This window comes from Symsagittifera roscoffensis, chromosome 1, assembly GCF_963678635.1.
Source record: "Symsagittifera roscoffensis chromosome 1, txSymRosc1.1, whole genome shotgun sequence".
NCBI lineage: Eukaryota > Metazoa > Xenacoelomorpha > Acoela > Convolutidae > Symsagittifera > Symsagittifera roscoffensis.
The window spans coordinates 95,234,396-95,251,015 of NC_087062.1; the positions used below are offsets into that span (position 1 = coordinate 95,234,396).

The 16,620-nt window shown below is 36.6% G+C and overlaps 1 protein-coding gene across 1 annotated transcript in view; it reads right to left on the minus strand.

The window, feature by feature from the left end:
* Positions 1-16,620, minus strand: part of LOC134840978 (flagellar attachment zone protein 1-like) — a 57,399-nt gene that overhangs the window by 31,473 nt on the left and 9,306 nt on the right. Inside the window, exons 12-23 of the mRNA XM_063856834.1 lie at positions 16,326-16,436; positions 15,605-15,691; positions 15,390-15,521; positions 14,875-15,003; positions 14,602-14,805; positions 14,157-14,264; positions 5,667-5,795; positions 5,212-5,448; positions 4,785-4,985; positions 3,953-4,183; positions 3,469-3,573; positions 2,649-2,927 (exon numbers count right to left, since the gene is read on the minus strand). Of these exons, the coding sequence (XP_063712904.1) occupies positions 2,649-2,927; positions 3,469-3,573; positions 3,953-4,183; positions 4,785-4,985; positions 5,212-5,448; positions 5,667-5,795; positions 14,157-14,264; positions 14,602-14,805; positions 14,875-15,003; positions 15,390-15,521; positions 15,605-15,691; positions 16,326-16,436 (1,953 nt within the window). The remainder of the gene's footprint in view (positions 1-2,648; positions 2,928-3,468; positions 3,574-3,952; positions 4,184-4,784; positions 4,986-5,211; positions 5,449-5,666; positions 5,796-14,156; positions 14,265-14,601; positions 14,806-14,874; positions 15,004-15,389; positions 15,522-15,604; positions 15,692-16,325; positions 16,437-16,620) is intronic.

Consider the following 16,620-nt stretch of genomic DNA (forward strand, 5'->3'; position numbering starts at 1 on the left):
AAATAATTAGCAGTTAATAAGCTAATTACCAGCTCGAGACGACAACTTACTATGAAGCTAAAATTAAACATCCTGTAGCAGCAAAGGAAAACAAAAACAATAGTTTTTTCTCAAACGAATAAGCGGTTAGTTCTTGTGGCACTTCAGTTTCTTCTTGAACCAGCGAGTAAAACTTTGCGGAAAAAAGCGTTCCGCTGAAACTTCAATCAGAACTTAGTTTTCCTCTAGACTATAGCACATCAATCTATCGATTCAATCATCGATTCCCAAAAAGCAAAATTGAATAACAAATGAAAAAAACTCAAACTGCAATTTTTAAAATCTTAAAACCTCAAATATTCGACTAAGCATAATGTTCACGTTATAACTCATCCTAATAGCTGCTTTCTTTATCGAAAAAAAAACAAGCTCCTAAAATTTAAGCACAACCATTAGGCACACTTTAATCATAATAAACAAACCAGTCCGCAGTTTTTAAAGTTGCAAAACCTCAAACATATGATTACGCTCAACGTTCACATTATAACTCATACCAAAAAATGCTTGCTGTTTCGAATTTGAAACACATTCTATTAGTCTACGGTTAACCTTTAAAAGCATAAGGAATTAAAACACTGATAGGATGGCTATCATCTACAAGGCTAGAGTTCGACACTCGCACTGGGAAATTACTGCGAATCAAAGAAATTATATGCATAACATTCACATTATAACTAATGCGAAAAATTGTTCCCTTTATCGAACTAAAAACAACAACTAACAACCTCCAATTAATCTTTAAAGTCATAAAGAACTAAAAAAATGATTTCATATCTTAGCCTATATCAAAGTTGGTCTAGTGGTTAGGATTTGTGACTTTCACCCACAAGACCAGGTTTCAACTACCGGACTGAGAAAGTGCAATAAGGAAATAAGAAAACAGAAAATTAGTAATAATTCTACCCGCAAAAAAAAATTTTTTCCTCCCTGAAACACAAACTCTCCAATCAACTGAGAAAGACTCCAAATCTAAAACGTAAGCTTTTGCCACTGCAACAACGCCTTTAATTCGACTCCGAGAAATTATTCTCTTAACTGCAGAGCTAATAAGCATCTCGAGAACATACTAAGAAGCTGAACCAAAAGATCATGTAGCAGTTAAAAAACACAATATTTCTTTTCCAATGAATTCAGCGGTTAGGACTTGTGGCTCTTCATAAGTCAAAAGTCCGAATCCTGGACTGAGACTAACCTTTGAAAAATTGTGCAAAAAAATAGCTCAGTTGAAACCTCAACGGGACTTACTTTTTCTCCAGACTAAAAAACATCAGTCTTTCAAAGAATTGATACAATGTCAGCTGAACACACTTTAATCACAACAAACAAACTCAGCCCGCGTTTTTGAATTCTCAAAACTTCAAATATTTGCAAACGCATAACTTTAAACTCATACAAATTATTGTTTCTCTTATCAAACAACGAAATCTGTTTTCTGTGTAGAAAAAAACATGAACACATTAAAACCTCAAAAAAAACCTAAAACACATAAAGCAACAAAACATTAATTGCAAACCAAAGCCAAACTTCCCAGTTGGTCTAGCGGTTAGGATTTGTAGCTTTTAAGCATGTGGCTTGGGTTCGACTCCCAGACTGGCAAGTTTATCCGAAAAAAAAGAATTCTAACATAACAATTCTATTGAAACTTCAATCGGAATTTGCTTATTCCTCTTGATAACACAACATGGATATCCTAAGGCAATTATACCTATACATGGCCATTTTCGCAGTTTTTTCGAAAACGGAAATTAAAAAAAAATCTGGTTTTTTAAAATCTAAATGCTTCAGACGCATGATTTTAACATTCACACCTTAAACCAAACAACGAAATCTGTTTTATATTGTAAAACAACATAAACACGATATAACCTCAAATAAATCCTAAAAGGCATAGAGAAACAAAACAGTGATTGCATAACGAAAAATAACATCTCAGTTGGTCTAGTGGTAAGGAATTGCGGCTCTAACCCACATGGCCCGGTTTCCACTCCGGGACTGGGACAGTGCAATCGCGAAGTTACAAAACTAAAAATTAGCAATATTTCTAGAAGCAAAAACGTTTTCCGCCCTATAACACAAAGTCTGCAATCAACTGAGAAAATCACCAACTCATGGACGTAAGCCATAGCCGATGCAACAACGGCTACTTACCGAATCCATATAACGTTCACATTATAACTCATACAATTATTTGCTTCCTTTATTGAACTAAAAACAAGCTCCTAACAATCTCCCATTAATGCATAATTCAAATTTTGCTCAATTAATGCATAATACATTAGTTTATTTGGTAATATTGACAGTTCTACTTTTATTGACCAATTAGCTTCTAAAAGTTGATATTTTTCTGATCTTGAACCCTTTCTGCTCTTAAACCATTCTGCTAACTGCTCCGCTTCCAAGAGCACCTTTGAATAAGTCACAGACAAACAGATTAAGTACTTTTTGATGGAATATTCCATCAATTTGGAGACGGTTCAGCAATTACAATAGGCTCAGCAGCAAGCCGGATAAAGCTCATTCTGCTGAAAACAGAGGCGAAGCTGCTTTTCGCACACAAAAATGCCAAATGGGAGCTTTCACTTGGCAAGAAAATGCAAACAAAAACTTACCTGATAGTTATTGTTATCTGATTCCAGCATTTCTTCTGGATTGGGACTGGCAGGTTGTGACTCGATTATGACCATATCATCTTCGTCCGAAACCTCTTCCGCGTCTTCAGGCAGCGATAAAACTTGATCAAGTATTGGTCTTTGTTGCTTTTCATGTGACGGCGCATGCATTGTCTTGCTCGACTCAATTGGATTCGGACTATCAAAGAGCTTAGGTTCGCTTTCTTCAGTATGTGAAATAGTTTCTACAATCTCGGTTTCATAGCTTTGTATCAGTTTCTGAAACATAGCACCATAGGCAATGGCACAAAGCTTAGTATATAAAACTTTTAGTAAATAAATTTCTACCCCCTGCCGACCCAAAGCGTCGCCCCTTGGGTACTTTTCAAGAAATCCATTTTTGGCCGACCGAACCTAAAATTTTTCTAAAAGCACCAATATATACTAACTTTGCGGAGCGCGTGCCAAAAACAAACGCAATTTTTTTGTCAAAATTTTCCAAAAAGTTCCCAAAAACGGCTTTTTTACCTGTTTTTCAAAAATTTGCCTGCGGCGCAGAAAAATTGGCCAAAACAGCGCGCCTTTTTACTGCTCTAGGAGAGCTCAGAAAATCGCTTTTGGTCGACCCAAAAAAAGGTCGACCAAATTTTCGACATTTTTTGAAAATCCGCCCATACCCCCCCCCCCCCTTCGAGAAAATCCTAGATCCGCCCCTGGGTAGCATCATGTGTTTTTGTTTAAATCAGGAACATATTTGCGTTTCTTTGTTCACGTTTGATGGTTTCATGAGGGTTGAATTCAAATTTCTGAAACAACTCACGGGAATACTTTCATTTTGCTCTAAAAGCTGATTTTGATGTTGATTGTTCTGTTTTCGCAGTTGTTCCGCCTTATCTTCTTGAGCCAGCAGCTGTTCCTTTAAATCCTAATCCAAAAATTACTCTTCTTTTTTTCCAATTAGTTTAACGAAGGAAACAAAAAAGAACATAGAAGCGTGCAACAGATTCAAAGACAGTATGGGATCAAAAGAAGATCCGAGATTGCAATACCAGAATATGTCACCAACACAACACGACTTTCCGATTGATTTTCACGTAATTCTTTTTTTTGTAAACCCATACCATGAAATAACTTGATGACTTACTAGTTCTACTACCAGAACATCAATATTTATTAGCTGCCCGGGTATTTTTCGAATTATATATTGTCGGAAAAAAGCAAAAAATTTTAGAAAAAACGTTCATCAGCTAAGGAGCTTCGATATCTTTCTACTGAACCACAAAAAGAAAAGAAAAAGTGCAAACCTTCAGTTTCTCATCGAGTAGCTCGCACTCAGTCTTCCAGTACTGCACTTCGCTCACTGAGCCGAATTCTCGCTCGGCCGACAACTCTGATGACGTCATCGGCCTATGTTCAGTAGCATCCACTGAGGATGACGCGACACTGCTACTGACAATGAATCGGTTAAGCCGCTCTACTTGTGAAGAAAGAGTTTCGCTTTCAACTGTCTTGGAGCGCAGCTGCAATTTCAGCTCCTTAAAACAAACAGTCTTTTAGATTTTGTGGATCTACTTAACAATCTCACTTTCAGAGAAAGAGGGGAAATTGTAAAGAAGATTAAATCTGCGAACTTCTGACCAATCAGAATGCAGCAAAAATTGGATTTTTTACTTCTGCTAATTTAAGCTTGTGCTAATTTAGTGTTTTTGTTTAGAGGGAAAGATTCTTTAATAAATACTATAAAGGCAGGGGTGGATCTAGGCTTTTCTCGAGGGAGAATTATAAAAAAAAATTTGAAAACATTAATTTTCATTTTTTTAGGTCGACCAAAGATCAACAGTACAAAATCTTTCAGATGGTACAAAAATTTCGACAATGGCTAATTAGGACGTCGAATATTGACTGAATAAAAAACCACACCAAACATAAATATTCCACGCTTTCTTCGAAAGTCGGAACAACTACAAGAGTAATGAAAATTTTCAACGCTGAAAACCCCTCATGCCAAAAGTACCGAATGCCCGGAAATTATCTCAGCCAATCAAATTTCAGAATTCCAAAATTTCGTAATTTGGCTCAATTAGTTGGGTTTCTACAATTACAAACATGGAACTACATTTGGAGCTAAATCTGAACCTCAATGATTAACTCGGGATCAGAAACAATATTCCGAGAGTCCATTGAGACCCGATCACTTTCTTTCTGTTGCTCGAGCTCATTTTGGATTAGACTGGCCAATTGGCTGTCATCGTTCACTTGCGCATTCTGTCTGCACATCTCGAGCGTCGACATCAGTTCGTTTATCTTCGCTTCCTTCCTCAGCAGTTCTGCTTCAAGCTAAAAAAAAAAAGTTAAGTATTTCAGCACCCCGTGACCGTTTAGCAGATAAAATTCACGCCCAATGGTGAATCTTAACTTTAAAAAACAAGCAAAAATTGGTCGAAATTCAAAAAAGCTCTTGATCTTCAAACTCAAATGATCTCTCTAAATTTTTCAAAATTTCCGCCACTGTTTAGTTAGTTTTCAAAAAAAACGGGCTAGCTCTTGATCTCTTTCTGGCTACCTCTTTCTGGCGGCTGGGAGAAACTGTTCTCTCCGCTTCAGCTCTTTGACCAGAAGGAACTGGCAGTCTAGACGGCTGGGGTAAATTACTTGTGCCACTAGTCCTTCCAGGAGATAACTGCGACTGCTGAGGTCCAATTTGGCCCGCTTGATGAGTAGAGGGGGATGAGTCATCAACGGTGGCTTCATGTGCCACTGAGAAGTAGTCACTGTCCCTTGCTGACTCCAAATTCGACTCCTAAAACGCAAAAATTCCCGGACTGTAATATTCTCAAATAATCAATTTTGAAGGAATTTGATCCTCAGTTTTTATACACCCGATTTTGAAGTAAATTGTTACGGACCTTGTTTTAACCCTTGAGTTAGCCACTCAACCCTGGTGTTGATGAATAGGCTCAGAAATTTTTAATCCATATGAATAATTAAAGATTAAATTCAAAAGTTGTAGGTACTAACACTCTTGCCGGTGCACTCGGAAATTTCGTCGATGTCAGAGAGATTTGCCGCCTGGTTATTCTGACTGAACTCGTCAGTCGCTTCGCTCAGTTCAGACTCGGGTCGACTTTGGAGACCTCTCTCGGGGAGCTGTAACACGAATGCTCTAATAAAGCGTGAGAACAACCCTATCAAAAATTGGAATACGTTTTTTGATGTAACTTCTGTGACACTGAATTATCCATGTTGAGGGCTAATCAAACAGTGTCAAGGAACATAAAAAAGTTTTCCACTACCTAAACGAAAGAACTTCTTGCTCGAAATTAGACTAAAACTCAAATTTCAAATCGATATTTCTCGACTCTAGGATAACTTTTTGAAGACTTATTTGAATATTTTTAGAAAGTTTTAACGTCGTTCGCATCACGACTGAAAGGGTTTGAAAAATCTATATCACTCGGCCAAATCCGATGATTATTTGTGGTAGCTGATTTTTCGAGGAAAACAAAAAAAAATAAAACAGAACCGAATACAAGCTCCTTCCCATTTTCAGTGGTCGGAGCAATGATTATTTTAACGCATAGCAATTTGGATTAAATGGCAAAACACAAACAAGTCGCGCTTTCGTGAACCTTCATCATAGAAAAAACAAGACTGCTCGTATATCAAGGCAAAGCCCTGAAGTTTCCGTCTGTCCCTTAATCCACATCGAATAGTTTTTGGGAAAAGAAAATGTTGAAATTCTATAAATTTTGGACAATATCAAAGTGTGAAAAATATCAGTGAGAAATGTTGAGTCGTAAAAAATTAATACGACCAATCTGATTAGCTAGCCTCAATTCAATTTGGAGCGATTTTTTTGTGGGAGATAATTCGCCAGGCATAAATAATTCGCGTTACGCTCTCAGCAATATGAATAAATTCTTCAATGCGCGCATAATTTAGTCCAGAATGTGGCTTATTTCGCATTTTTCAAACCCCCAAAACTTTACAAAAAAATCGAAAGTAAACTATTTTTTTTACATTTGACCTCAGGAAGTCGGGTAAAAAATGGGGTAAAAAAAAATTTGCCGAAAACTATTGTTCCGATCGGCAAAAATTTACCGAATAAAAAAACCACACCGAGGATGAATATTCCGTTTTCTTCGAAAGTCGGAACAAAAACATGAAAAACGCAGCGCATAATTAAGTCTGGCAAATTAACAATTTGTCAAAAATTGAAACTTCAAAGCTTTCAACAAAAAAAAGATAACAGGGAAAACATCTTCAAAAATTTGCGCTCAGAACGTCAATATTTTGAAGGCGCATACAATTGCTCTACTAATTTGAGCTGAAAATGAGCAACAAAAATGGGCTAGAAAAAAGTTGAAACAGTGGACTGAACGAATAACACGCATAATTTAGTCCAGAACGTGGCTCATTTGGCATTTTTTCAAACCCCCAAAACTTTACAAAAAAATCGAAAGTAAACTATTTTTTTACATTTGACCTCCGGAAGTCGGGTGAAAAAATGGGGTGAAAAAAAATTTGCCGAAAACTATTGTTCCAATCGGCAAAAATTTACCGAATAAAAAAACCACACCGAGGATGAATATTCCGTTTTCTTCGAAAGTCGGAACAAAAACATGAAAAACGCAGCGCATAATTAAGTCTAGCAAACTAACAATTTGTCAAAAGTTGAAACTTCAAAGCTTTCAACAAAAAAAAGATAACAGGGAAAACATCTTCAAAAATTTGCGATCAGAACGTCAATATTTTGAAGGCGCAATCAATTGCTCTACTAATTTGAGCGGAAAATGAGCAACCAAAATGGGCTAGAAAAAAGCTGAAACAGTGGACTGAACGAATAACAGTATGCCCAAAGCTCGTTAGTGAAATCATTTTCCCAAAACATAAATATACAATTATACAGCAAAAAAACGCTCAAGTTCAATCCAGAAATCGATAAGTTTGCTCCATTTCGAAAACAAACAGAACAAGACTGCTCGCATGTGGGGGGATGATTTTTGTGAAAATCATCCCCCCCACACACCATATAAAATTCAAAGTGATAACTTATGCTCCTGATAACAAACCATGTATGGCAAATAAGCTTCGCTCAACCAATTTGGAACGATTTCTCAGACGGATTAAATCTCCGCTAACGCATTAATAGCGCGAAATATATCGCGCGTTAATTGTCCCAAATTGGCCAAAATGCCAACCTTTAAGCCCCCATACTTTACGAAAAAAGATCACAGGTAAACTATCTTTTCAAATTTAAGCTCAAAACAACAATACCTTTCGAACGATTTTTAAAAATTCCGTTAAAAATGGCTAACTAAAAGTCGAAGTTTGTCTGAAGAGAAAAACCCAACCCGAGCACAAACATTCCGTTACTTTTGTTACAAAATTCGGAACAATAACTGTGGTTTTCTTTTTATTTTCAATTGCCGCGTTAACTTATTTAGAATATATATTGCGCATTTTTTATCAGCATTCTATTATCACCTAGCACAGGCGATTATTTAATAGCTCAGAGATCCTTGCAAACTGAATTGAGCATATAATTTGATCTGATTAATGCGTTATTAACATATCACTTAAAACTTGCCACACAGTGTGAGGGAATTAAAACCCGCGTGCGTGGGGGAACGAATGGATCAAGCGTAACGAAACTAACGGAGTATTTGTGCTATTTTTTTCTTCAGACAAATTTCGAATTTTTAACTAGCCATTTTTGACGGAATTTTTTTTCAATCGTTCGAAAGGTATTGTTGTTTTCAGCTTAAATTTGATAAGATATTTTACCTGTGATCAGTTTTTATAAAATCATTGGGATTTAAAGATTGCTATTTTGGCCAAATTGGGACAATTCACGCGCGATATGTTTCGCGCTATTAACGCGTAAGCCGAGATTCAATCCGTCTTAGAAACCGTTCCAAATTAGCCGAAGTAAGATTATTTGCCATAATTGATATGTTACTACGATCAAAATTTATCACTTTGAATTTTATATGGCGTGTGGGGCGATGATTTTCACAAAAAATCTCAAATTAAAAAAAAATTCATTTTTTTTATTATATTTAGTTTTTTCAAGTTATCACTGCTCCATTGAACTTAAAAGGTAGTCGCGAGATTCAGAGCTTCGCCCTGATACGAGCAGTCTTGTTCTTTTTGTTCCGACCCTCTTATCGAAAGTAACGGAATATTTGTACTCGGGGTGGTTTTTTTTCTTCTGACAATATTCGACTTTTCAACTATCCATTTTGACAAAAAATTTTTTATATCATTCAAATAGTATTGTTGTCCTGAGCTTAAATTTGAAAGATACTTCAACTGTGATCATTTTTTGGAAAATTATTGGGATTTAAATATTGCTATTTTGGCCAAATTGGGACAGGTCACGCGCGATATATTTCGCGCTAGTAACGCGTAAGCCGGTATTAAATCCGTCTTAGAAATCGTTCCAAATTGATCGAAGTAAGATTATTTGCCATAATTGATATGTAACTACGATCATCATTATCAATTTTAACTTAAAATGGCGTGTGGGGTGACAATTTTCACAAAAAAAAACAATCTCAAATTTGAAAAATTCATTTTAATTTTAATACATTTAATTTTTTCATGTTATTACTGCTCCATAGACCTTAAAAGGCAGTCGAAACACTCAGGGCTTCGCCCTGATACGAACAGTCTTATTAATTTTGAGCTCATTAGATCAAGATGTTTACACAGAGGCGAAGCAGGGATTTGCGACACTTTTAAAACGAACAACAATCGCAGTATTGCCAGCAAGCTAAAAGAAATTTCGACAGAAATCATTTTGTAAAAAAAATCAACATTTTTTGACAAAATTAAAAACATCAAATCAAAACATAGCCAACAGACAGTTGGAAAAGACTCAATGAACGCAAATACACATAAAAAAATATTAAATTGCTTTATGAAAAATCTCAACTTTCGAATTTAAAAGATGCCCTAAAAGCTCTTTAAATTTTTAGAAAAACTTATGATTGGCTTTTTTGATAAAATTAACCCAATTTGAGAAAATTGAATCAATCAGAAAAATTAGATTTCACTTTCTAAGCTAGGGTCGATCACGTTTTTCGACCTTTTCGATAGTGGAGTTCGTCGCCCTCCTTTAAGCAATGAAAATAAATTGAAACCTGAAAAGAAACCAAAAAACTAACCACGAAAAAGTAAATTTGAGCCTGAAAAAGTTTTCAGACTTTTCCTGAAAAAAAAACGAAAAAAAAAATCGTCGCAACATATATAAGAGTGTGAACTGCGTTCATTGTCTCTTAAAAAATTTGACAAGCACAAACAAAAGCCTTAATTAGGATTTTTATATCATTAGCATCCGTTAGGCGACAAGACTTGAGAAAAGCCATATGCAAGTATTGTCACAAAAAGTTACAGCGCTCAGTGTTTAAGCCATAACATTCTTGAATCAATTTTCTAAAAAAAAAACATATCATTTTGCCTTTTAAGCAACAACAAAAAATTGAGCCAGGAGAACATAAACGGAAAGCATTATATTGATTTAAAAATTAAAACAACTTAGTCAGAACCCGAGTTGGTAAATTGATGAAATACAAGATCGACCGTCAACTCGAAATTGCCTGAATCAGAAAATATTCCATGTTTCGAAAAGAATTATAGACAGACGAACAAAAGTCCCACAACTCAAATTTTTCCGGAAAATTTTTTCAATTTCATACACTAAAAATATTCCGACCGGGACTCGAGCCCCAAACATTGCGTTGCAAAGACAACTGTGATCTCTAAACCAAGTGGAAAGCAGCCTGTAATTTGTTACGGCTCACAACAGAAAGCAATTAATAAAAAACGGAAAGTGAGCCGATAAGAACTAGAACGAAACCCAAAAATCCGAAAAAAAAAATCCAATTAATATTCATTCAAACAATAATACATGTTATGACAGTTTTACATCAGCAATTACACATTTCATGGGAAAAGAACGTTTCTTACATATCCCTAACTTTTGCGCCTCAACTGTACTATTTTTTGAAATACCAAACTTTGCTTTTCAAATGACACAAAATAAGTTGACTGAGCCGAGATACACCGAGTCGAAGCTGCGTTTTGCACACTAGCAAGGAAACGATAAAAAAAAACAGCTCTAAGAAAGTAGAAAAAAGCCTCGAACTAATAAAAAAATGTGCTTCGTGTCCGATTCCAACCTGCAACTCCGAGATTTGGAATCTCACGTCTTTCCTTCTCAGCCACAGACGCTCAGAGATCCGTAAACACTGGCACAAAATAAGCAGAGTACAAATGCTATGAAATTTCCCATGCTACAGATTGTGATTATAGCAAATTGCCACCAAATTAGTCATCTCTTTTAATAAACACTTTTATTTGCGAGTTAGGTTGGAAAAAAGAAGGTTTTTACTAATACACTACGCTCGCAGAAAAAATTAGATCAGAAAAAAGTTATACTTGGATTGAAAAGAAAAGTGGTTTTATCTTGCAAAACAAGTGTTTTCTCAGCCTCAATATTTTAAAATTCTCACATTAGTGACACCAATGATGTCTTCTTCTGATTCAGCGAGTTCATGAGTGGTTATAGTTTCAGGTTGTCCTTCCACGCCAGAATCAAAAGTCGAAATTTTCATCTAAAATGATATCATTGAAAGCTTAACATTGAAAAACTAAAATTTATTTTTTAAGCACTGAAAACGTAGCCAACATACAGTTGGAATATTCACAGTCAATTAAATCAAGAAAAGCAACTTTTTTGAACAGTTTTTAGTTTTCAGCATAAACCTTTTCGAATTTGGAGAAACTTTTATGATATGCAATTTTTCATAAAACCAAACCTGCTACAAAAAAATGGGGCAATTGGCTTTGTTTTAATTCCGCTACGAAATCTAAAGAAATCCTCTCTCAAAAAATAAAATATTTTCGCGCCATTTTTGCACATTCGTAATTGGAAAGCGTAATTTGTCTTTCTTTTAGTAAATGATTTGAAGGGAACTTGGATTGAATTGAACAAGAAATCAAACATCAAAACGCAAAAAATCAAAATTTGATTTTATTGCTACCTATTTTGTATTGTTTTTCCAAAAAAAGGAGACGACTCTAATTGGTGCCTTCACTGCGTTACTTCACACTGAAACATATTATCCAGTTATTGTGTATCGAAGTACGAATACCTTTTCCTGGCAGTATCCACGTCATGCCTCGCAGCATGGCCCAAATCTGGTACAAACCTTCTGCAACAGGAACATCGTTGCCCAATTCATGTTTTTGAAGCAAAGATGAAGCAAAAAGTTAGGAACCCATAGCCCTCTTATCTCCAGTAGCGAAACTGATTGGAAGAAACCTGCTGGATGATTACTTCAACAACATCCCACCAGCAGATCACCAGCACGAAAACAGGTCAGCAAACACTGCCTTAAACTGCATAGCAACTGACGTGAGAAACGGATTAAATCAACCTCGTCCTACACATAGGACAATCTTAGTTGCACTAGACCTTACTGCAGCTTTCGACGCAGTGAATCTCAGTACCTTGCTGCACGGTCTTGAAAAATCGTCTCTTCAAAACAACACGAAAAGGTGGATAGCATCATATTTACAGGGCAGGGCAACTTATGTTGAATTTACAAAAGAAAAGTCTAGAAAACGACAAACAAAACTTATGTTCAAAAATTACATGTCATCAATGCTCCTTCCATATGCCAAAAAATACATCGAAAAAACAAAATATGCAATCCTATCTAAAAACTCTAAATAATTGGCTTCATCAACGCAATTTGAAACTATCTGCGGACAAATCTTCGGCAACTATCATAACAACCTGGAACAAAGAATCAAACTATTGTGATTATTGAAAACAACCTACCATTAGAAAAACCTTAAACTCTAGGAATCAGCTTTGATAACCTCTTCACTTTCACTGAACACATTACCACAGTGTCGAACAAACTCCAAAAACGCAATAACTTACAGAAAAAAACTCTCAGAAACAAGCGGGGGTGCAGCAAAGAAACTCTAAGTAATGTTTTGACACACTACTGGTCGTAGCGTTTTGAATTACGCAGCTCCTGTCTGGACACTTTCAATGTGTGACTTTTGTTGGAAAGAGCTTCGGTTTCGACAAAACACAGCACCTAGGATTTGTAACTGGCTGCACAAAAATCACTCCAATTGAACTCAAACTCCATCAATAGCTTCGGACGAAAACAGCCTTCCCAGAAGTTCATGACGTACCCCTGCTCAACTCCGCTGTGGATATAGCACGCAATTAAATAGCAAACTGTCGAGATTGGAAAAAAAATACCAAAAAAAAACTGCCCAAACCGTAACGTAGTCCGCATTACATACACCACCTCTTCAACTTCCCATTGAAGCCAACTTCTCTTAGGCTTGACGACCTGTGGGACAATCCCGTGGCAGTCGCAAAATGGCTCATTTTACCAACATAACGGGGCACATTAGATGTTTTTCTCATATCTCCGCACTAATTAAAAACTATCCGCTGTAATCGGGCACGGGATTTTTGCTCGGTTCTCCGGACCAAAAAATAGGGCCCCCTACAACGGGGGCCTTATTTTTTGGATACACCACCTCTTCAACTGCCCTATGAAGCCAACTTCTCTTAAGCTTGACGACCTGTGGGACAATCCCGTGGCAGTCGCAAAATGGCTCAACTTACCAACATAACGGGGCACATTAGATGTTTTTCTCATATCTCCGCACTAATTAAAAACTACCCGCTGTAATCGTGCACGGGATTTTTGCTCGGTTCTCCGTACCAAAAAAATAGGGCCCCCTACAACGGGGGCCCTATTTTTTGGATACACCACCTCTTCAACTGCCCTATGAAGCCAACTTCTCTTAAGCTTGACGACCTGTGGGACAATCCCGTGGCAGTCGCAAAATGGCTCAACTTACCAACATAACGGGGCACATTAGATGTTTTTCTCATATCTCCGCACTAATTAAAAACTACCCACTGTAATCGTGCACGGGATTTTTGCTCGGTTCTCCGTACCAAAAAATAGGGCCCCCTACAACGGGGTTTAGTCATTACTTTCAGAAAGAGGCCTTTCTGTTCATAGAGAACTGTGGTAAAGCCACAGTTACTGTTGTACGGACGAGACGAAAAAATCAATCAATCTAAAATTAATTGAAAATAAAGGCAACGAAGTCTTTATTCTAGGTTTCGTAACGGAATGAAAATAAGGCAAATAGTACTGAAAGGCAATGAAGTCACGAATTGGACGAACCCTCCTTTTGCAGCTAGAAACAACAACATTCAGTTGTTATTCAAGCTCGATGGTCAATTTTGCGACTCGAGGTCAAATTTGGGCTACTGCAGTGACAAAAAACATCTACGTCATTTTTCAGTGCAGCTCGATTGCATATGCATATCATTTATTCAATTGGACCGAAACTTATAAGCACAGTGAAATCATTGCAGGTATAACTAATTACAGCTAAAAATTCAGGCTTGACAGCCGCTTTTCACTTGAACTCATATCACAAAAGTTTTACCGGTTGATTGAACACTGCTCGGTTCTGTCGTGGTTCCATAATAGCTTCATCTTCAGCTATTGGTTCGCGTGCTACCATTGTGTCGTCACGGAATGGCGGAGCAGGAGCCTACGGTGAACAAATTATTGAACTTGACAAAAAATTCTTATATTCAGAAAACAATTAATTTTGACAGGATCTCTGACGGTTTGCATCCTATATCATGGTTCAAGTCGAGCCAGAATGATTATAATATCAATCTAATTTTCTATTTTGGCAATAACCTCGCAGCGCTTTCAGTCAAAACAACCCATAAACCATCATTTTTAGAAAGAAATGATTGAGAAAATTTTTGCTCATTTTCAAGTAAATATCTAAAACAACACCCTAAGCCGACAGTTCAAACCATAGAAATTCCCTCAGGCCTCAATTGAGAGTCCAATTAACATCTAACCCAATCACTCACTTGGGTTTGATAAGTAGATGAAAGCAAGGCGCCTGGTTTTTCTACTCTAGTTATTGGCATGCTTTGCAACTGCCCGTCTTTTACAAAATCTTCCGGTATTTCTTCTTCGCTTAATTGTCCAGATGGATTGGCCACATCTCGGGGCTTCTGATTACTGTTTTCTTGTCTTGCTTGGGATTCGAATTGTTTCTGGGCAGCTAATTGCTGAAAAAGACGAGTTGACTTAAAAATATATTTTTTCAATTCTTCAAAAAATGTTCCGAAAAATCTTACCTCGAGTTTGGCCTTCAGCTGCGAGTTTTGTTCAATCAATTCGTGATTTCGCTCTGAGGAAAGATCCAAATTCTGCTGACACAAGGCCAGGTCTTCTTGCAGGGCTGTATTCACATCAGTGGCACCTGCCTATAATCACACAATAATCAGTCACAGTCAGATAACCACCATTCGAGATTAATTGTCTAAGAATGTCCAGAAAGCTAGATCTAGATCAAACTTACAAGCCCTCCTTACTATGTTTTTCTTTGCATTCGACGCCACTTTTCGTTGAAAACCAAATGTACGCTTAGCTTAGTTCAAAGCAGTAGCATGCAAAGATTTTTTTAATCTTGGGAGGAGTATTTGAGTCGCACTAACGATATACGATATGAATTTGCAAAGCAACCCGATTTTGTTAACATGAAAAGATACGCAATCAAAATTCAGTTGAAACTATATTTAAAAAAAAAACAAATTCAACGCACGAAAATCACGTGAAATGATTTGAATTGAGAAGAAAAAACGTTTCTTACACCAGAGATTAAAAGTGTCCTCAGTTTCGAAATAGTTTCCGCTTTCTCCTCGTTCTCAGAGCTCAGTTCAGCCATATGTTGCATTACAGTTTCAGCATTGTTTTGCGCCTGTTTTAAGTTCAAGTTCTCACGCTGAAAAATAAAAAAACACTCTCAAATTAAATTTCAAAAACGAAAACTCGAGTAAATGATTGTGTAAAAACGTAAAAACTAACCGATGCTTTTTGTTTCAAGGCAGCATTTTCTCCTTTCAGCTCTGACAAGTCCAGCTCCAACTGATTATCAGAGACTTCTTTTGTTGTCTAAAAGAGTTTTTTTAAATCAATTCGTAACTTTCGCGGCCATTTTTTTCGGCACGATGCTCGCTCACGAGTGGCTGTTTTAGAAATCGTATTTTGAGCTCCGGAAAGCTAGTTTTTTTACCATGGATGCCAAACAAAAAGATAAATTGCAAAACAATCAAACTAGGCGAATTAGGTTTAAAACAGACTCTGCTATTCCACCAGAAAGTTTCTTAATAAAAAATTTCTGTTTTAAAACATTCCGCTAAAGGTCTCATTATAAATAAGGATCTTGTTAACTATCCCCCCCTTTTAGACCTGGTTAACCACCCCCCCCCCCCCCCCCCCCCCCCCCTATGCATGTATTCTTTTTGACATACATTTCTGTATAAAAAATGCATTTCAAAAATATCAAAAATTAATTGGGTTTTTGTTTTCGCGCGTTCGTATTTGTTTTAGCTACTATTTATATAGTACCTATATGAAAAATTTTAATTAAACATTGTCTTAAGCTATTGAAAATGTGACAGCCAAAGTTGAATTTCTGAAAATCGAAATAGGGGGGGGGGATAGTTAACAAGATCCATAAATAACATTCAACCCATCAAAAATTTCCCATAACTATTGTTGTTTGATTTATTTTGAAAAAGCAGACCTCATTATCCGAATTTTGATAGCCGTTTTCGACCATCTGTCGAAGTGCTTCATTTTCGGCTTCTAGTCTCTTCACATCTTCCAACAGTTTTTCATTGTCGGTCACTAACTCCTGCAAGAGATGAAAAACAAATTTTCAACTTCTCAAAACTTCTGGGAAAGCTACTAAATGATCAGCAAAGTCATGAGGATACACTTTAAAACAATTATATATATTAAACATCAAAGCTTGAATAGTTCTTCTAGGGAACGAAAACAAAAGAAGAGAAATTATTTTGAAACACAGGCGAAGCGGA